This window comes from Mustela lutreola, chromosome 1 (assembly GCF_030435805.1).
Source record: "Mustela lutreola isolate mMusLut2 chromosome 1, mMusLut2.pri, whole genome shotgun sequence".
Classification (NCBI taxonomy): domain Eukaryota; kingdom Metazoa; phylum Chordata; class Mammalia; order Carnivora; family Mustelidae; genus Mustela; species Mustela lutreola.
In genome coordinates, this window is record NC_081290.1 from 87,888,054 (window position 1) to 87,909,892 (window position 21,839).

General features: G+C 38.7%; 2 protein-coding genes across 3 annotated transcripts; one reads left to right on the plus strand and one right to left on the minus strand.

The window, feature by feature from the left end:
• Positions 1-5,725: 5,725 nt before the first annotated feature.
• Positions 5,726-16,068, minus strand: BBS12 (Bardet-Biedl syndrome 12). The gene is made up of 3 exons (XM_059169006.1): positions 15,879-16,068; positions 9,759-9,823; positions 5,726-7,951 (listed from the first exon to the last, which is right to left on the minus strand). The coding sequence occupies exon 3, from the start codon at positions 7,939-7,941 to the stop codon at positions 5,800-5,802; it is 2,142 nt and encodes a 713-aa protein (XP_059024989.1). The 5' UTR covers positions 7,942-7,951; positions 9,759-9,823; positions 15,879-16,068; the 3' UTR covers positions 5,726-5,799.
• Positions 16,069-16,200: 132 nt separating this feature from the next.
• Positions 16,201-21,019, plus strand: LOC131828297 (centrin-4). Of its 2 annotated transcripts, none has more exons than XM_059169018.1 (5): positions 16,201-16,313; positions 17,523-17,669; positions 18,055-18,183; positions 18,986-19,123; positions 19,284-21,019. In XM_059169018.1, exons 1-5 carry the CDS (start codon positions 16,311-16,313, stop codon positions 19,371-19,373), a joined length of 507 nt encoding a protein of 168 aa, XP_059025001.1. In that variant the 5' UTR covers positions 16,201-16,310; the 3' UTR covers positions 19,374-21,019. The 2 variants fall into 2 exon arrangements, with proteins under 2 accessions (XP_059025001.1, XP_059025000.1); XM_059169017.1 differs by lacking the exon at positions 16,201-16,313 and adding an exon at positions 16,322-16,699.
• Positions 21,020-21,839: the final 820 nt, after the last annotated feature.

Below are 21,839 nucleotides of genomic sequence, written 5' to 3' on the forward strand. Positions count from 1 at the left end.
TATTGAGTTATCTTTTTTTATTTTATTTTATTTATTTATTTGAGAGAGAGACAGTGAGAGAGAACATGAGTGAGGAGAAGGTCAGAGGGAGAAGCAGACTCCCCATGGAGCTGGGAACCCGATGTGGGACTCGATCCCGGGACTCCAGGATCCTGACCTGAGCCGAAGGCAGTCGTCCAACCAACTGAGCCACCCAGGCACCCCGAGTTATGTTATCTTAATGCATATTTAATATAAACCTCAAAGTCACTTTAAGAATAAAAGATAAATTTCAGAGAGCTGAGGTGACTTGCCCAAGGTCACACAGTGGGCAAAGTCAGATTATGAAAAAGTTCTTCCAGTTTAAAGTCTAATGTTTATCTGGCTGTACTACAAGTACATCCTGGAAGCTGACAGATCCCTCCTTTTTATCATTCTTTTATTATGGAAGGGAGAACCTTTAGCTGGTCCACAAGAGACTGATCTGTTGCTTCCAGAACCTGGAGATAAGGTTAAGTTCTGGGGGTTTTAACAAACATCACGAAGTGGGTGATTGTGGTTATTAGATAGCACTACAAAGGAGATGTCTCCCAAATCAGTAAGTCAACATTTGGAGGGGCCACAGGATGCTGCCACCAGAGAGCAAGTCTGAAATACAACTGAGTAAAAAGAAAGCAGAGTCTCATTAACTTAACATCTGAACGGAGAGTACTACTACCTAAGAGAACAAAAAGCTGAACTTCCTGGGTAGTGGCGGGGGTCCAACATTGTTCTGAATAGTGCTGCGTCAGAGGTGATGGTTCCTTGGCTTCAACTCCAGCCTCAACAAGCAATGTTCCTAGCTTCCTAGAGACTTTTAGACACAGAAGACAATTCTTGTTTCAGTTCGTAGGAGTATTCTGCTTTTTCTAGTAGTTATGTTACAGATACAAATATGAAGTTAGCATCTTGGTTTATACAACTTTCTATGAATTTGGTTAGTACAAGTTAAGAGTTAATCCCTCTGGTGATGATTACCTCCTGTTAACTTGACAAAAGCTGTGGGCCTGGAAAGCTATGCTCATGGAAACCCTGTCTTTTGGTGACTGTAAAGCACTGGCACGTTGAGACACCCTGGACTTCTCTGATCCACCATTGCTTTCCCCCAACAAAACAGAGCCCTGTAGTCAGTGGCATGAATTAGCAAGCCAAACACTGCGCCTGAAATTAAATGAGTCATTAATGGCTTTATAAAGTTCCAGAGGGTGACTCTAATGTCATACTGGTCTGTGCTTTATATAGGAAAGTCAACCTTTGTAAAGTTTGGCCATTTATGTCAGTATCTTAAAAAAAAAAAATTGATACAGTGCAGATCTCTGTTACAGAAATTTAGAAAGGTTCGTGAAAGAGATCTGTTCTCAAATTCCTGGGAAAGGCACTTACTTCCTTCACCATGCTTTCTGTGGACTCCATGAGCTACTGTCTTCCTTGTAATTTCATTCAATTCTTTTCCAAGTTGTGTTGTTATTCCATAACCTGTTGTCATCTAATTTCTGAGATCTTCATTTTTAATGTTTTTTCAAAAACTTCATTCTAAATGATTTAATTCATTTAAAAATATTTTGATCTATGTTATAGCTAGAGTTTTTTTCTTGTGAGTTCTCACGGTCTGTTAAAAATTCTTCAGTTTTAATCTCTTGTACTAGTAATTTAAGGTTAAATAACATTTTTTTCTTCATGTCCAAATTACATGGATTTTTGTGGATACTATCATATGAGGGATTTCCTATGGAGATGTGGGTGGACCATGGTCAATTTCTCAGTTTCATGGCTCATGGTCTCTCTCCTATTATAAATGAAGAATCAGAAATAGAGAAATAGAGGTCTCTCTCTTATTATAAATGAAGAACCAGAAATAGAATGTAACCCTTCTCTATTTGTCAAAGCTAAGACTGGTTGGAAAGATTTTCTGCCTTTATTTAGTTCTGTGTGTCCTAGAAATCTATAAACCTTGCCTTCAAAATTACATTTCGTTTCAGAGATCATTTCATTGAGGCTGCTGGCCACCCAGCCTAATATAAAATGACTTGTTTTTACCATTCCCAATGTAAATTTTCCCTCTCCTTTATTCCAAATGTTCCTGTCCTGCTCTATTTTATTTCTTTCCAACATTTTTTCTTCATAGTGGAACTCAGGTTCCTGGAAGGAAGCATGTGCTGGATATGATATTCTTCAGAGCTTAGATCACTACAGCACTAGTCAATTCTATCTACACATACACATAAAAGTGGGTTGTTTTTGCATTTTTGCTCTTGCTTTGCACTCACCCAGAATGTGATGCTGATAAGCTACTTCTCAAATCTGTTTACCCATATTTCCATTCAGGTGGAGTCCTTTCAACCCTTTTGGGGATTATAGCTCACAATGACCTGTCAGTAACCCCCTTCACTCTTGCTGCTTCCCACTTCTTTTTTACTGCTGCATCTGTCCAGTGTCTGAGGCAGGCAGATATACCTGCCATTTCCTGAATATGGAGGGATTCCATTGCTGGAATTTCTTAAAGGTTATTTTTTGAAAGGCCAGTTAACCCCTGGTCCAGGAAGGGTTATTTACCTTTGGGAAGACTGGCTATAATGTGGATGTAAGATAATTGCAAACTTCTCTGTAGTTTATATTAAAGAAGCAGATTGGTCACAAAGATGTCAACACTTCTTTGGTCTTTTGAGAAATGTCTACCTGCTTATGCACAGGGTTTCTTGGAAAAACCCACTTAGTTAATGAATCAAGTTTATGTGAGGGACTACCCTCTGCAAGAACAGAATAGTTCCTTGAGCAATTAAAACTTAAAGGTATTCCTTGTAAGAATTAGAAAAATAGCTCATAAATCACATAATAGTACAAAGTTTTTTACAATCTGAAAACAAAATGGACTTATAAAGTTTGTATTAAAATGAGAAAGGAAAGTATTTATAACAAGGAAAGTATTTATAACAAAGGAAAGTATTTATAACAAGATTTTTGTGTCAAAGGAAAGTATTTATAACAAGATTTTACTAAACATTTAATAGTACTAATGCATGTAAATACCAACTTCACACAAAAAATCTATATAAAGTGAGATGAGCATTTACATTAATATTAGTGGCACTCATAATCTTCATAATATTTTAACAAAAACTAAGTGTTAATAGTACACAGATGAGTAAAAGTATCAGTATCTACACAAGTAAAATAATACTTTATTTTAAAAAGCAGTTCAATTAAAGACCCTCCCCCCGCCCCCCCCCCCCCCGTCGTTAACTAATTAACTGCTCTTTTGTTGTGTGGGAGTGCCCCTCCTCCCCTTGCAGTGAAGGGACCCTTCCCCCAGGGTTGAATTCAGTGTGGCTGCTCTTTTGCCTTTCTGTGGCTGCTTGGCTTTTGGGGCATGACACTTGACTCCTGTTTGAACAAGATACCTTCTCCTAATAGCCGGGGCATGGTCATGTAGGCAAGGGGGCTGCATGGTCACATAGGTCACGTAGACAGGATGCCTTTCTGCTGAGTAATAAGGTCAAACTTCCCCTCTTTGTTTCCCCTTCCCGCCTTTCTCTTCGCGCGAGGGGGTCTTCCAGGGCCAATCCGCTAACACCAAGTATGCCTTTTTTCAAATGTTCAAATTGTCAGCCAATCGGCCCCGTCCCATCCGGAACTTGTTTGTACCTGTCTATAAAAACCCGGCACCACCCCAGCCGGGTGTGCTCAGCTAGCAGGAGCTGCTGACCACCCGCAGGCGCGCGCTGACCACCCGCAGGCGCCTGCGTAACAATAAAGAACCTCTTGCTGATTGCATCCAGTGGCAGTGTTGGATTCTTGGGTAAGGGGATCCGCGGGTCTTTCATTCAACTCTTACTGTTGTTGATTCTAGCTTTGAACAAAGCTGGTATATATAACTGGAATGATTATCTGTGCAAGGTTTTCATGTGACCACATTTAAGACAACCACTAAACCCAAAGTTATATTATTTTACCTGAGTGGAGGATAACCAAGTTTTGTTTTCTAATATATTTAAATTACCCTATAAATAAACTACACATTCTTTTCTTGTTTTGCTGCTGTTACTTTACAGAAAAAGCTTCCTTTCACAGTCAATACTTAGAAATACACTTTGGAGCCAGAGAAAATCTTAGTGTAAACTCCAGCTCTTCTACCTATTAGCTTTAAGACTTTGGGAAAACTTCTTAACCTTACTAAGCTCACTTCCTTATCATACAATGGAGAATATAAATGTTTCAAAGATTGAGATAATATGTGTTATAGGACGAATTGTGTCCCTCCCTCCCCCCCATACATATGGTGAAGTCCTAATCCCCAGTACCTCAGAATGTGACTATACTGGAAACACGTTCTTTAAAGAGGTAATTAAGTTAAAATGAGGTCATTAGGGAAGGACTTATCCATTATGATTTAGTGTCTTTATGAGAAAATTAGGACACAGATAGATAGATAGATAGGGAAGACATTGTGAGACAAAGGGAAAAGACCTCTATTTACAAGTGAACTGGAAAGAGGCCTCAGAAGAAACTGACTCTGACAATACCTTGATCTCAAAAGTCTAGGTCCCAGAATTGTGAGAAAATAAATTTCTGTTGTTTAAGTCCCCTAATATGTGGCATTTTGTTATGGCAACCCTAAAAAGTTAGTACAACATGTAAAGACTTTAGAATAGTGCCTGGAACACCATAGGTAATCAATAGATTCATTACTACTGTTATTTCCCCAGAGCTTTTCTAATTTTCAACTCCACACATAGTTCAGTTCTTAAGCTGTTCATTTAATGGCTAAGTGGCAAAAGAGTAAGACTTTGTTGGGATACACAGAATGCTATGGACTCTCAGCATCCTTGTATGTTCTTGATGGGTTTGAGCTCTCTTTTCCGGGCCATTTCTCAGGGATGTGTTTCCAGAGAGTAACCTTGAATGACAACATAATATCTCACTCCAGACCAAGAACAGGCTTACTTCCGCTTACTATAAAAGCTGTGATTTGCCTGAATTCAAGACCTTAGGGGACATGACTGAGGTCAGTAGCACAGATTGGTTTCATCCTATTGCTCAGTCTGTTGATAGTAGCCTTAAACTGCTCTATGAAACCAACTGAATAGATCTGATATTTACTAAATAACCTGTTTATCAGATTAATCAGACTACTAAACAGAGTGGCATTCTTATATGAAAATTCAAGTCTGGCCAAGAGCACTTCAAGTTAAGAAGTGAGTAGTTGGAAGAGGCCATCCATTACCGGCTCTGAATGACACGGCATATTTTCTGAATGACACACCAATGCAAGGACCTGACCTATCTTTACCCAATCCGTGTCTCAGGCTTGTGTTTACATTGAGCAACCTTGGGGCATGAGGTAACAACTCCCCTTGGGCAAAAAACAGGATTGTTTCCAGTCACTATAAAAGCAATCAATGCCCCAAGCTCAGTGTTCCTTTTCTGTAACACAACCCACTTTGTGTGCCCGCTTCCATCACTGGCCTTTTATGTTGTCTTATGGGGCTCAGAGAAATGGGAACTGATACAAACCAACAAGAAGCACTAGCTACCACTTTCATCGTGAATATCAAAGTGCACTGTCTCTGATCCAAGTGTCTCGTGTATCTGTTGCATACCATGAAATGGTAACAGGCTAACAGGTAAATTGGGTGAAATCTCAGACCCTGCAGTTATTGACAGACATCAACAATTTTCTTCTTGGTAAAGGCTGGCACTATGACTTCGCTTGATTTATTATTAGGAAATTTATTAGCATGATACATTACAAAATCTTACTTTCCAAAGACTTAGCCAATAACACTACAAAAATAAAAAGCCCTCTGTTTCCTGTGAATTTAACTGTCTGTGTCCAAGTCCAGTAATAATTTCACTGTCTGTTTGAAGTACTAATAGTACTAAATCCAAAGCTCGGCGCCATGCCTCGGTCTTTGGAATAACGACGTCATAAATGCTTGGAATCTGTTCCAGTTTATTTGAAATGCCTGAATTAAAAATTCCACTATTTAGTTTACTATATTCATTCAAGATGTAAGATGAAGGAGAACCAGAGTCTGTGGCATTTTGTAGACGCTGTTGAATGAATGTGCTGGCTTCAAATTCTGATGAGCAACTGGCTGTGTTATATATGAGAGTTGAAAGGTATTTGTGCCACCCATTTGCCAGGCATTTAAGCACAGTTGATCTGTATAGTGCCAGAGAGGAGGCCAGCCAAGAGGAAGTATTAGGAAGCCATCCTGAACAGACATAGTTTCTTTTACTCAGTGATTGCTCTGCAAGAATCTGAAGGTGGCTAAGACACAAAAATTCAACTGCACCACCTCCAAGGAAGACCTTTTGCTCTTCTAGAGCATAATACAGACGATAGGCACAAGTCCAGAATCTATCTTCTTTGGTTTGCATCTGTGCAGTGACTGGGCTAGTGAGCACTACTGTAACCAGATTAATTCCTTCCGTTTTTATCACGATTGTAATTACGTTGATCCTATCTATGACATCTGAAGGAATACTTCTCCAGAAGGTCACAGAGACCCCACTGCCCACACAGTTTTCATTCACTTGTGTGATGTAGGTCACCTGTACTGCTCCCGAAGCTTCTGCAAAAGCCTGCATCACACTGCTATTCACTGACCCAAGTACCAACCGCTTACTGTGTATGCACTTTTCAGTTAAGTGTTCAGACACATTTCCTTGTACCAGGACGAGGTTCACATTGAACTTAATTAATACCTGTAAGACATAATTTGTCCACAGTTCTTCTGTGGTGTCTTGTTGAACCCTCATGCTTTCCAGTACTGTGTTAATATTTGTAGCCTTATTAAACCCCAGGTGCCGATATTTCTCTGTGAGGTCACCCTCAATGAGAAGAATCCGGATAGGCTGATTCTGTAATTCCTTGATCAGAGTAGTATTAGATATTGATATAACAGTGATAAAACCTGGACAGACACAGGAAAAACTTTCAGGTACACCTGGTAAACAACAAGTGAAGATTCTGGAAATGTCAAACCTAAATGGCATCATACGGCTGCCTTGCTGCATACTTGCGTTCTGATACTGCAGCCGTACTGCTTCATCTACTAATTTCATGCTATGGTGATCTCCGTGACTCAAACCCATCTCCAACTCTACCAAATCACTACATCTGTAAGTATTGGGAGTAGCTCCACCATGTTGTTCTAGAAATCCATCTGGTTTGTTTATCCACTGATTATTATCTGTCCTATTAAAATGCCTACTATGGATTAGTATTGACTTTCCGTAACGGCTGCCTGTGAGCAGACTGTTTTGCAGACTTTGAGGATTTTGTAGTGTATTTTTGTCTGCTTCAACTTCAGCCTGAGATCTAAAGAGTTTAGGTGATCTAACAGGTATCCCAGAAAGATTGTAAAAGGTCAGTGATGGAGAGGCAACATCTTTGAGATCATGCTCTTTCTGTAAACCAGTATCTGAAGGGATTTGTAGAAAAGGGCACAAACTGACACTAGATGTTTCAAGTCCAGAAAATGTCTTAGTGTTGTCTATCTGGTCAAATACATTGTAGACAGGTACTTGAAGGGAAACTACCTCTTCAATGCAAGAGTTCAAGCCCTCTGACATTGCAGACACTATTAATGAAATGGGGACACCTAAATGGAGACATTCTTCAGCAGCACTGCTCCAGGCACCAATGAGAAACAAAAGAGTACTGGTTCCAGTTTTGTATGTGTTATTTTGTGCTTGAACTGCTTCGTTGAGAAGTTGTCCCACTGCACTGGTTAAGTCCAAACTTTGGAGAAGCCTTACTGTTGAACTGATTAACACACTTTCATGACACTCTGCATCTATAATAAATTTAGATAATTTTAATGGACCTAGGAAAGTTCTTCCTGTTCCCGCAAATGATGAAAGTTGTTGAAGTCCCACGTGCCTTCTTTTATTTATGACCCTGCAAGCCATCACCATGAATCATCATCTGCAAATAAAATAAAAACTTGGAAATTTATTCAGTGTAATTCGTGATTATAATTGCTTATAAAAGAAAAATCAGATATCGTCTCTGCCTTTGACGGGTTTCTAGTATATACAGTTTCCATTAAATAGGGTCAGTGCAATGATAACAGTACTATAATGATCCTTCGATAAAGGTATGGGCATGTAGGGAAGCAATACTTCATCCAATAGGGGAAGTGGATCATGTAGGCAACGATTCTGGTAGTGTTTCCAAAAGAAGACAATGCTTGAAATGAGTCTTGAAGAATAATTTGAAAGAGTCAGCAAGTCGAAGGAGGGGGTAGTAAATGCACATATATGTGAAAAAACACAGTGTACTGGGGTAATATAAGTAGTTTAATTTTATAGAAATATGAAGAAAGTAGTAGGAAATGGAAGATGAAGCTCTTGAAGAGAAAAGGGGTTGGAACATGAAGGGCATTATGTGCCACGTCAAACCTGATCCTATGATGGGAACCACTGAAGTGTTTTAAGTAGGGAAGATTAAGAAACAGCTTGATATAGAGTTTGAAAGCATGTGCTCTAAATCTAGAAGTCTGGATTTGAACTTGGCTCGAACACTTACTAGCTATGTAGACTTCAACAAGTTATCTAACTACTCTACTCTGTCCACATCTGAAAAATAAGGACTATAACAGAAACTACCTTGTAGGGTTGTTATAAGGAGCAAAGGACTACAGTGTTCAGAACAACTCCAGGCATATAATCCCTTCTGAGTACTACAGTGACTACTGCTGCTGCTGCTAGTGTTTTGGATATATTACCATTCTGATAGCATGGAGAATGAACAGGGTAGGTGCCTCACTGGAGGCAGAGAAGCCAGCTAAGCATTATCTGTAGTTATCTAGATAGGGAATGTGGAAGAGGGATGCCGGTGAGAGGGTGGACTAGGTTACTGATTAGAATGCAAAGGGGAAAAAAGTATTATTTAAAGGGAAGTTCGAAAGCAATTGGGCTTTTTCCACATACTAGTTAAAAATCCACAACTAAAACCAGTAAGATTTAAAGAGAGAAAACTTCAGTCCAATAAAAAGAACTTTTTAACAACTTTTAAGAACTTTTAAAAGTACCCCTTATTTGAAAAGCTGTCTATAATAAAATGACCTATCTTGCGAGGTATAAGCTCTCAAAGACTAGAACTAAAATTGTAGATAATATAAACTCTTCCAACTCTAAAACTTTACAATTCTTTGAATGATATTTTTTGGCACAATCTTTTAAATCCAAAATATCAAAAAGCAAGCAATTCAGAGTTTTACTTTTCATTTGATAAATTTGTTCCTATAATACGTGGATTCATCCTTGAAACTGAGTGCCACTATTCAAGATACCTTATGATCAGGAGGAAGGCATAACACAACTACTCCTCAAGAGTAGCTTCCTATAAGCTTTCAAGAACTAAGGGGAAAAGCTAATATAGCCAAGGAAAAGGTATGAGGATGAACTGTTTGTATTCAGTTTCAAATGCAAGTGCTCTTTTGTGAAAATTTCAATTCTATAAAATAAAAATCAAACTCTTGATACATCCAGGCATATCTCATTTGATATGGCACCAATATATACTCTAGGACTCCTACTCTAATCCCGAGACCCACTGTATCTTCAAATTATCTGATCTTACCATGTTTTCGCTGCCCCTCTCTCCTCACCCCCATACTGTCAATTCTCTACTTATCCAGTTTAAATTCCTATCTGTCAATTATTACAATCGCTCCTTTGCACACATATCCTCAAAAATCCTTATCCCACTTCAGGTTCACCCTACTCACCTTGCAAAGCCATCAATCTTGATGAAATCCAACTCTCTGTCTACTCCACACTCACCTTGCTGCAGCTGAAAATAAACACAAAAACAAACACAACCATGCTGTATCATTTCAAACTTCAACTGACCTTATTGTTGCTTGGCAATCTACTTCCCCAGATCATTTATATTTTTGTTTTCCCTTTTTATAAAAGGCTATTGCTTTTGGGGGTCTGTTACTTAAACATCCTGAGTACAAAAGATATTCTTCTATACTTCTAAAAACGTTATGGTTTTGGTTTATGGTCTATGTCTTATGTCTTATGTCTATGGATCTACCTTTTCTGGACATTTTATGTAAACAGAATCACACAATATGTGACCTTTTCTGTCTGGCTTCTTTCACTTAGTATGTTTTTGAGGTTTATCCACATAATATTATTTATCAGTACTTCATTCTTTTTTTTTTTTTTTAAGATTTTATTTATTTATTTGACAGAAAGAGAGAGAGATCACAAGTAGGCAGAGAGGCAGGCAGAGAGAGGAGGAAGCAGGCTCCTGCTGAGCAGAGAGCCCGATGCGGGGCTCGATCCCAGGACCCTGAGATCATAACCTGAGCTGAAGGCAGAGGCTTAACCACTGAGCCACCCAGGTGCCCCCTTCATTCCTTTTTATGGCTGAGTAATATTCCACTGTATGTATGTATCACCTTATTTATCTGTTGATGGACATTTCAGTTGTTTCTATCTTTTGACTACTGTGAATTGTGCTACTATGAACATTTGTGTACAAGTGTCATGTTTTCAATTCTTTTGGGTATACACCTAGGAGTGGTCACATGGTCATTTTATGTTTAACTTTCTGAGGAACTACCAAACTATCTTCTATAGCAGCTAAATCAGTTTACTTTCTCACCAGCAATACATGAGGGTTTCAATTTTTCCACATCCTTGTTGTGTTGATTTCCTAGCGGTGCTGTACTGAATTACCAAAAGCTGGATGCTTAAAACAATACATTTTTATTCTCTCATGGTTCTGGAGTCCAGAAGTCTGAAATCAAGCTATCTGCAGGGCCCTGAATCTTCTGAAGGCTCTAGGGAAGGCTCTTCTAGTTTCTAGCTGGCTCCTGGAGGTCCATGGCTTTTCGTAAAAAAACTCACTATTCTGCTTTTTTTTTCATATGGTTTTCTTAAAAGGACACCATTCATTTTATTTAGGGTCAACCGCAATCTGGCATGACCTATCTTAACTAGCTACTTATATAAAGATTCTATTTCCAAATAAAATCATTCTGAGATTCTGGATGGACATGAGTTTTGGAGCGAACACTACTCAACCCAGTATGCTCACCAATACATATCTTCTGTTTTATGTTTTGTCTCTGTTTTTTAAACAATAGACATCCTATTAGAAGTGAAGTGATATGTCACTGCAGTTTTGATTTGCCTTCTTTAAAAACTAACGATGATAAGCATCTTTTCATGTACTGGCTGGCCATTTGGAGAAATAACTATTCAAATCTTTTGCCCATTTTAAAATTGGGTTGTCTTTTTATTATTGAACTGTAAGAATTCTTTGCATATTCTGGAAATTAGGACCTTATCAAAATACAATTTACAAATTTTCCCCTCTGTAGGTTGTGTTATCTACTTTTTTGATAATCACTTTGACGCAATATGCTGTACACCTGAAATGAACAGAATATTTTATATTTAATAAAATATGAACAAATATTCAAGAAAAATGCTATTTCAGCATTTGAAGACTCTATTCTAAGTTCCAGCAGCAATTAAAAAAAAAAAGTCTTAGCATTCCTAAGTTGGGAAAAGCTCCTAAATAATTATTTTGGAAAGATTAATTAATTACTATAAAATAAAAATGCAAACAAAAATCCCTCATCTTCTAAAGAGTTGAGTATAAAAAGGCAAAGACAGTAACAGGCATGGTGAAATACGTAATTTCAAGGGAAAAAAAAACTTTTCTTGGCATTGAATTGACACTCTGATTTTTGTTCTGCCATACATCAGCACCAATGTTTTCCACAAACAGCTGTTTTATTATTGGGTTTCTTAACTACTTTACTTGCCAGCTTAATGTTTCTTTAAATTTCTAAACGTGTAACAGAAGCACAGTCACACTACTTCACTGGGTTTTGACATCAAAAGCATCCTTCTTTTCCTAGTATGATGTCTAGTCCTGTTTAAGGCATTTGGTCTAGGATACCAAGACATACAATACTTTTCAGGAGTTGAATTTTAAAAATATTAATATTTTCTGACAGGTATGATTAGCTTTCTTCATTATCAAAATGAACAGTTTGTATATCACCAGTCTATTCCCAATATAGCAGTCTAATCATATTCTATTACTTAAAAACCTTCAACTTGGAACATAAAAGTTTTTACTCCTTTGTCTGACACAGAAGCCCCTTTTAAAAAATCAGCTCAGGTCATTTCACTCCTCTGCTCAAAATCTTGCAAAGCCTTCCCATTTCACTAGGAATGAAAATCAAGGTGCTAATAATCTGCACTCCTCCCTCTTACCCTTCTTTTGTTTCCTACTACTCTATCCTCAAGGAGTCTGCAAGTCATGCTCCCTAACTCAGAGTTTCTGTTCTAGTTATTCCCTTTCTGGATTGTTCATCCCTGCGAAATCTGTTGCCTCACCACCTCTAAATATTTATTTAAATTTACTCTTTTCAGTGAGGCCTACCATGGAGCACCCTATCTAACATCACGAACTCCACTTTTCCCTCTACACTTGGATTCCCTTTAACTACTCTACTTCCTTTTTTCCATAACACTTACCACTTTATAAAGTAGTACAAAGTTTAGGTATGTATTTATTATGTATGACCATTTCCCTCTCTTAGAATGTAATTCCCAGGAGGACAATTTTAGTCACTGAGGGTATACCATGTACCAAGAATATTGTCTGACACACTGCTGACAATAAATATTTGGTGAGCAAATGGTTTTCACCATAGTTGCTATCTTAACTTTAAGTACAAAACTGAGTATAAAAAGGCAAAGACAGTAACAGGCATGGTGAAATAGGTAAAGATTAAAAAGATGCCATTGTCAGTATTACTCCACCAACATTTAAGTTCCAATCACCTTTACAGTTGACATGATTCCTATTTGGGACTGCCTTAGTTGAGACCCTTTAATTGCTTCCAAAATGGTTCCTCCTTCACATGTTGTCAGAATTTTCTTTGCAAAACACAAACCTAATCAAAGTACTCCATTGCCTAAAAATATTTATTTATCTTAGAAAATAAAATCTTCACTCCTTAGTTTGACACAGGTGTCCCATAATCAGACCTCAACGTAATTTGTGACTCAGTTCCCACCTTTCCTTATACACCCTAAGATCTTGACACATTAGAACATACATTTATTTTCATATTTACACATGCTATATTCACCTTTGAATATCCTACCCTTTCTTCATCTTGGTAAATGCTATATATTTTTCATGACCCAAGGCAAATGCCACATTTTAAAAAATGCTATTTATTTTTTTGAGAGAGAGAGAGAGATGTTATTTATTTGAGAGAGAGAGAGAGAGCGCGCGTGCATGAGTGGGGGAAGGAGCAGAGGGAGGAGAAGCAGACTCCCTGCTGAGCAGGGAGCCTCCTGCAGGACTCCACATTTTTGATACAACCTTCTCCATTGCCCCAGGAGGTAGTGCCTCCTTCCAGTGCTCATGCACTTTCCACACACATCTACTAGCGCCCGGAATCTAAAACTCTCTATATATGTCTGTGCCTTTCTCCCCTACTAATCTGTGGGTTCCTTACTTTTATTCATCTTTATCCTCTACACTCAGTTCCTTTCAAACTCACCCAGTAGCTGGCACAATATAAGACATGTGGAAAGCATTAAGCAAATTTAGTAGAATTAAGAGTGCCAATGAATTTAATATTTTCCTAGACTAATTATTATTATTACTACTGTTTTACAATACAATTGGATTAGTAACAGCTATTTTTCAAGACTAAGTACTTTCTAGACCCAAGACCTAGGAATTGCAACCTGAGACTATAATAAAAAAATCATTTTACTAGAAGTTAATTTCCCAAATATGAGAGCCTAAATCACAAAGCGATATAAAAGCAGGTTAACAGCAGGTTCATATTACTAAGACTTTTAATTGCCATAAGATCAAAACTGATTAAGGTTAGAATTTGGTTCTATATATTTGGTCACTACTCATTTCTGGGTCTCAGAAATCCCCTTAATATTAGTAGTAAAGATGAAGTAAATGTCCTTAAAACTCATCAAGAGCAACTTTCCTGGTGAGGTTAATGGCCTGAAAAATCAAAATACAATTAACCCTTAAAATCTAGGGGTTAGGGACCGGACTCCGACCACTGCACAACTGAAAATCCAAATATAACTCTTGATTCCCTCAAAACTTAACTACACTTAACCTCTAATAGCCTACTATCACTTGGAAGCCTTACAGATAACAAAAACAGCAAATTAACACATATTTTATATGTTACATGTGTTATATGCTGTATTCTTACAATAATACCTTAAAAAAACTTTTTTTTCAGTATCTCTAGGCTACAAGTTTCAACAGGGAGTTTTTTTTCAAATTGTGGCAAATCTACAAAAAAAAAAAAAAAAAAATCCATGTATAAGTAGGCCCACACAGTTCAAATCCTTATTGTTTAAGGGTCTACCGCGTTATAATTAAATCAATGAGCATTCTACTTAATTCACAAAATATCTTGAACTTGAATAATTTTAATTTCCACTGGGACTTTATACGGAAAAATCATTTCTAATTTTAGAATAACCTTACCTATTTTCCAGAATCCTAATATGTTGTTTATGATTACAAAGCTTGGGTGTCTGACTGGGATAGAATGTGAAACAGACAGGATGATGGTTTTGGAAAATGTGCCATGCTTCTACATACTTCATACAGTATGAACTGTGATTCAACAATGCGCTTTGCACATTTTCCTTGCCCTGCCTTCAAGGAGATAAGTGGGAAAGAAAATTGGGCAAAAGTTAATGTTCCTCATAAATCCACTGCTGGAGAGTCCAGTATGATTTTTGGAAAATAAAGTACTTACTCTGCAGAAGGTACCGCAGGAGGCATAAAAATAGTCCTGATGTGTAAGAAATTAGGGCTAGAAGTTTTAAGGGAATATCAGGAATATCACCTCTTCATTTCTACCATGGGAAGTGAGAGGTCCACCTCATTCTCTCCCACCCTCTGCCTGGTCCCCGACCAGATTTACGACTGGGAGAGTCAATAAGTCTGCCCCTCTGGACAAGAATTTGCTCTGATTTACAGTAGTTATAGGCTTCTAAATCTCTGCAGTTAACTGAATCAACTGGATTATCAGGCTACTTCTTCTTCTTCTTTTTTTTTTTTTTAGGATTGTATTTATTTATTTGACAGAGAGGCAAATAAATGTATTTATTTATTTGACAAGTAGGCAGAGAGGCAGGCAGAGAAAAGGCTCCCCGCGGAGCAGAGAACCAGATGCGGGGCTCGATCCCAGAACCCCGGGATCATGACCTCAGCCGAAGGCAGAGGCTTTAAACCACGGAGCCACCCAGGCACCCCTATCAGGCTACTTCTGTCTGACTCATGACTATGGATTTATGCAGGATATGGCTGGAAAGCCGGCCAAATCTTGGGATTCAACCACAGGAATGGCTGAGGGTGAGAGTAGGGTAGGGGTCGGCGGGGATAGAATCGTAATTATAACTGGAGCCAAAGTTCTTCCCGGCAAATAAATACTACAACCTGGTTAAAAACTTTCGTGTGCAGTTAATTTTGGTGCATCCCGACGCCCACACTGTCCCCTTGCCCACTTCCTTCCAGCCATTCGGCTACAGCGCCAGAATCCCTCCGGACCAGATAAAAGGGAAATGCTAAAGGCCAAGCCCCGGCACTGTGGAGGCAGAGAAATATCTAGCGGCCCCCGGAAAGGTCCGTCCCCTCTACCTCTGTTAATTCCAGCCGGACAGTAAGCCTAAACTGGACCAATTTACCCGGCCCGCCAGGCCCTGGATTCTCATCCTTTCCCAGGGTACGAAAAGGTCAAAAAAGCAAATAAAGGCTCTCATCGTCTGCACTAAAGGCTTGGAGTCGGTGGAGGTACCCCGTTACTCACCTCGCTCTTCTCTCCGTCTTCACGCGAGGCTTCAGATCCCAGCTTCTCACCTGGCACTGGGACGTCTAACCCACCGGACCAAGAAGCCCACTTCTCCGCCCGCATTTTGCGCATGTGCGAAGCGGAGCGAGCGGGCCCACTGGGTGGATTTGGTCGCTAAGATACCAGCGGGAAAGTTCAGCTTAACGGCCGGCTGAGAAAGGCGGAGCGTTACTCTATTGGTAAAGAGGAGAGAGAGGGTGGGCTTCAAGGGCCTTCTTTTCTAACCATTGGGTAGAATAACTGTCAATCAGCAGGCAGGCCTGGGTGGGCGGGGCTGCTTGAGGGGGGCGGTGACAGCGGCCTTAGCAACGGTTTCTGAACTGTGTAGACTGCAGTTGGGCTGCGCGGCTGGTGGCCGGGAGGTCCCGGCTGACCTCACCGGTTGGTGACATGGTGAGTGCCACGCCGTAACCCCTTGCGGGCCGAGGCTAGGGGTGAAGTTTCAGCCCGGAGCAAGGAAGGAATTTTGTTTGGCTTATGAAATGTGTTATTCGCCCCCTGATCCTCGAGTGTCATGTAGTAACCCCTGGTCTTGTGGCAAACTCAGAAGCATGCTGGCCTCGGCTCCAGGGACGCAGGAGCGGGCCGCCAGTTCATTCGTTCCTTGTCCCCACCAACCGCTGATACCAGCGCTCGGTGATCCGTTCCATGGCGGAAACAGAAACCACTGGTTCGCCAGAGAAGAACTGGATACAGAGAAGAGGCTGAGAAACTGTTGGAGGGTCTGGGCCTCTAGGAAAGAGGTCCCGAGCTCCGAAAAAGCGGCCAGGGTTGGGAAGGTAAAGGTTCTGAGGGGTTGGAACTGCGCACCTGTGCATCTGCAGTCCGGGGACCAAGAATCCGCCGCTGCCGCCACGTGAGCGCGGAGATGAGGCACTCAGGAACGTGATGTCCGGTTGCCATCTCGGCCGCTGCTGATTCTTAACCCGAAGCTGGAGATGGGATAGTGAAGTAAGGCTGCAAAATCCCAGCAGTAACTCTATGACCTTGCTTGTCAGGGGAAGATGGCACATAGCAGGCAGATGACCTCCACCTTACCTGGATGCTGATAATTGGCCCAATATTTATTCTTACTCTGATCCCTGGAGTAGTTTTTTACCTGGGCAATGCAGTTTTTTGTTTTTTGTTTTTGTTTTTGTTTTTTCATTTCTCAGCTTCTGTAATATAGAAAAGTGCGCTAAAAGGTGAGAAAGGGTTTTGTTTCAATCAAGCATATCCCACAAAATAAATTTTATTTTGAGACTTATTGGCCTAGATGAAAGGTGTGTCTTAGACATTACTTTTCAGATATACCAAGTAGAGCCAGTCCTATTCGGATATAACATCTACCGTTGGAGCACGCGTGCCTTTGCCTCTTCTCTCTCTCAAAAATTGCTAGTTTGAAGGAAAAACTTAAGTGGTAAAAAGAACCAGACTTTCCACCAAGATATTAATATCTAAAAGCATAAATGTTAGCAAAGGGAAAAGGGGGAAATTGCTGATGGTCGTTATGTAGTAGGGAATAGGGTTCTTCAGTAGGCTTATTATATTTATCATCGATTATTCAGGTCTGCTAAGTTTTCCAGTTACATAGTTTTTCATGCACATATGTATTTATTACAGGCATCCAACTACTGCACAGATTCAGACCAATGGAAGAAAAAAGCAGAAAAACTTGAACTGAATGAAACCCAAAAGCAAGAAATTAAAGAGGCCTTTGATTTATTTGATGTTGATGGGTCTGGAACCATAGATGTGAAAGAACTGAAGGTTTTGAAATTACTTCTAATTCTAAAATATTTTAAAAACCATTTACTTGTGGCAGTCTTTCGATCTTTAACAGTACCTGTCTAAGAGCTTGAGATAAAATCTCTTCAGTGTGGACACCTACACCTTCAGTACACATACCTGCCTCATACCAATAATATAGTATCTTGATAGGCATTTTATTCTTGTTTTATGAATGAGTACAGCAAAACTCAGGATGTGACAAAGACATATCCTATGGCACAGTAGGATTGCAACCTAGGCCTGCTGACTTGACTTTCTAGGTTTATGCCTAGTCCATAGTAAAAAAGAGAAAATCTAGTCATTAATAGGTAATTTAAGAGCTAGGAATGAGAATGTGGTATAATTTATTTGCTTCCTATTTCAGATTGCCATGCAAGCCTTAGGATTTGATCCAAAGAAAGAAGAAATTAAAAAAATGATAGCTGAAATCGACAAAGAAGGAACTGGCACCATTACTTTTGAAGATTTTTTTGCCATAATGAGTGTAAAAATGGTATAGTAGTGATTTTGTTTTTCAAAGAAATACAAGCAATAGCCTTCTACATTTTTTTGAACAATCGGAGGTTTCACAGAGGAAGAATTGGAACTAGGTTTTTCAAGATGGGTAGGATTTACATAGACAGGAATAGCAAGATTAAAGATATTCTCAGGATGATAATGAAGACTATCTCGTGTGGAGAAGGTTGTTAGGAAATAATGATAGATGGCAGGATAGAGAGAATGGGGTCAGCATTTTGAAGCCTTGAACTCAGCAAACATTTCTCGAGTGCCCATTTTTGCCAGACACTATTCGAGAGAGCACTGGGTGAGACAAGCTCTGTGTTCTCTCAGAGCTTACATTTTTGATAATGGGTATCAGTTACTGGTGTTAATAAGACATACATTCTCTCTATCACCCTTACCTCTTCCACTTTAACAAGCCCTGAATATAGATACCTAGAGAGCAAATGTGAGAGCATTGGAATAATTGTTAAAAGTTATAGCAGTACTGGGACGCCTGGGTGGCTCGGTTGGTTGGATGACTGCCTTTGGCTCACTCATGATCCTGGGGTCCTGGGATTGAGTCCCGCATCAGGCTCCCAGCTCCATGGGGAGTCTGCTTCGCTCTCTGACCTTCTCCTCGCTTATGCTCTCTCTCACTCTCTCTCAAATAAATAAAATTAAAAAAAAGTTATAGCAGTACAGTCAGAACTCAGTTACTTGGTACATTGGTGCTCTAGACCTCAAACACCCATAAGTCCAGTTTGATAGAATAAATGAAAGATCAATACATTTAATTGCTTCTGTTTTTAAAGAGTGAAAAAAATGAAAAAGAAGAAATATTGAAGGCTTTCAAATTATTTGATGATGATGATACTGGAAGCATAACACTAAACAATATCAAGAGGGTTGCTAAGGAATTGGGGGAAAATTTAACAGATGATGAACTGAAGGTAATTTTTTACTTTTATAATTATAATTTATATATAATTTATAGTTCTAGTCTTAAGTTGGACTCAAATACATTCAGAATAAAATTTGTGTATTTGAATAGTCATTTATGTCATTCATTTTTAATGATTTCATATACCATATGTACATTTTATTTTACAGGAAATGCTTGATGAAGCTGATTGTGATAGGGATGGAGAGATAAATGAGGAAGAATTTTTGAGAATGATGAAAAGGACCACTCTTTATTAATACTTTTTTTTTATTCCTTCTGGAAAGTTGTTAACAACTTCGTATTTGCTATATGGTTCTATCATATCTAAATGTATTATAAATTTTTAGTTTATATGCACAAATTGGTCTCTTGATGTCTAATCCATGTGAAAAGTTTCATGTTTCTACCAATCTGTTGTTAAATCCATAGCATCAAGAAACAAAATGTAATGATTTCTGTGAACCATGGATCCCAAACCAGTATTAATTCCAACTGCTACTTTTAGAGCTCTGGGGTCTAAAGACTTAGAATTTTTTAAGTTAAATGAAACTGACCCCACGCCCAAATGAATTTTGCAAACAAGCAATTATTTTCCTTTTGTGCAGCTCTTTAAAACTGATAAATATTTGCTTTTTAATCAGTTATTCAGATATGTTAAGTATTAAATAAAATTGCCTAGCACTATATTATTTGCTAGTTTTTCTCTTATAAAGAAATTCAGAGCAGCACTGTACTATGTAGATTTTCCTGTAAGTTTGACCCCTCATGTGAGTGTTTACTACCTCTGCATGGGAGGTGCTAGGGGATTTTACACATGTTATCTCAGTGTTACAACTTAGAAGCTGACAGTATTAGCTCCATTTTACTACATAGGAGAAAACTAAAGTTCAGAGAACTTAAAAATTGTCCAGTTGTTCATAGATAATAAATAAAACATGGATAAATCTTGGATTGTTATGCTTCACTATGTAGCCTCCCTATAGAAAACAAAAATCTCAGGATAACTTAAATGTATGTTTTCTAACATTTAATATTATGACTCTTGTAATTTAACTTTTTTTTTTTTTTTTTTTTTTTTAACGAAAGAACCAAACTGTTGGGAAAGGCAGTCTCAAAATACAGTCTTTTGATCCCCCCCGGGTCACACAAGACTGGGCCTTGGGCCTGGAACACTTCCTTACCAAGAGAGAATGTCTCTACAGCTTATGCTGGAATTGTCTGTGAATATCTTTCCATTTCAGACTCCATGTGTACTTTTTTCTGCTTAAAGATGTGTATAATATGGTGCCTGTGTGTGTGTGTGTGTGTGTGTGTGTGTAATATGGCACCTGGCAAACCCCACTTTGGAAACGGGATGTCCCCTTCAAAGAGGGTGAGGTCCTGCTGCACAACAAGATGGCTATTTACAAGCCACTTGCCCTGTATTGGCTTCTGGAGGGACCTGCTGGCCATGGGAAACCGACATTCATTACCGAAATGGATACTGCTCTGCCTCTTCTCTATATGAGTGACACATTGTTCCAACAAGTAGTTGACTGCATTGTTTCTTCCTTGGCAATTAAACTGATAGCAAGATTTAGTGGAAGAAGCCCTCAAGTTTCTGCTCCTGATAATAGGCAACAGATGCCACTTGCTGGGATACAAACGCTTCCTAAGTAATGGTCTTTGGAGCAAGAAAGGATTATAGAAAATGTAACTTTAATTGCCCCACCTAGTATACATTTTTCGCTCAACTGAAATGAAGATTCAAGGTTTTGTCAACAGGGGAGGTTTGTTTTTCAGTTGAAACTAGAATGGCATATGTGCTTATGCTCAAGTGTTTCACAGTATCTTTAATTCCTAATTATGCAGCTTTTCCTTTTAGGCTAAGATATAACTATTAAACATGCTTCATATGTGAAAATTATGACATTTAAGTTGTTAAATGATTTATACTTTTAAGTGGGTTGTATGCTTAAAAATACACATGATCAAGGTCAAAGAGTTCTGAATAGAAATCTCCTCATTCAATGCCCAGTTCTCCCCAGGACAGAATGTCCTTTATCACTACCTCTATTTAACATTATACAGAAGTGCTAGCCAGTACATTAAGGCAAGAAACAGAAAGAAGAGACCAGAAAGGGGGCGCCTGGGTGGCTCAGTGGGTTAAGCCGCTGCCTTCGGCTCAGGTCATGATCTCAGGGTCCTGGGATCGAGTCCCGCGTCGGGCTCTCTGCTCAGCGGGGAGCCTACTTCCCTCTCTCTCTCTGCCTGCCTCTCTGCCTACTTGTGATCTCTGTCTGTCAAATAAATAAATAAAAATCTTTAAAAAAAAAAAAAAAAAAGAGACCAGAAAGGAAGAAATAAAATTCTTTTTATTTGCAAATGACACCATATATACATATTTCTCATATATATATATATATATATATATATATATATATATATATATATAGAATAGCCCAAAGAATTCAGAGATTCCTGGATGCAAGGTTGTTATGCACATACTAATATAAGCACAATTCTATTTTTACAAACCAGGTATGAGTAATTAGAAAATGAAATTTAAAAGACTACTAATAGTATTAAAAATATAAAAATCTTATAACTGAATCTAATGAAGATACACAGGTCTTCAACATCAAAAACTTGAAGAGTACTAAGAAAAAAAGACCTAAATAAATGGAGGAATATTATTCCAATCCATGTTCATGGATTGGAAAACAATATTATAGAGATGTCAA

What these genes read in the sequence shown, in the direction of transcription:
- BBS12 (XM_059169006.1), bottom strand. Translation starts at nt 7,941, where the DNA reads ATGGTGATGGCTTGCAGGGTCATAAATAAAAGAAGGCACGTGGGACTT.
- LOC131828297 (XM_059169017.1), top strand. Translation starts at nt 16,403, where the DNA reads ATGTGTTATTCGCCCCCTGATCCTCGAGTGTCATGTAGTAACCCCTGG. An exon ending in AAGCGGCCAGGGTTGGGAAG is followed by an intron (nt 16,700 to 17,522) that starts GTAAAGGTTCTG and finishes TATTTATTACAG; the next exon opens with GCATCCAACTACTGCACAGA. An exon ending in CCATAATGAGTGTAAAAATG is followed by an intron (nt 18,184 to 18,985) that starts GTATAGTAGTGA and finishes CTGTTTTTAAAG; the next exon opens with AGTGAAAAAAATGAAAAAGA.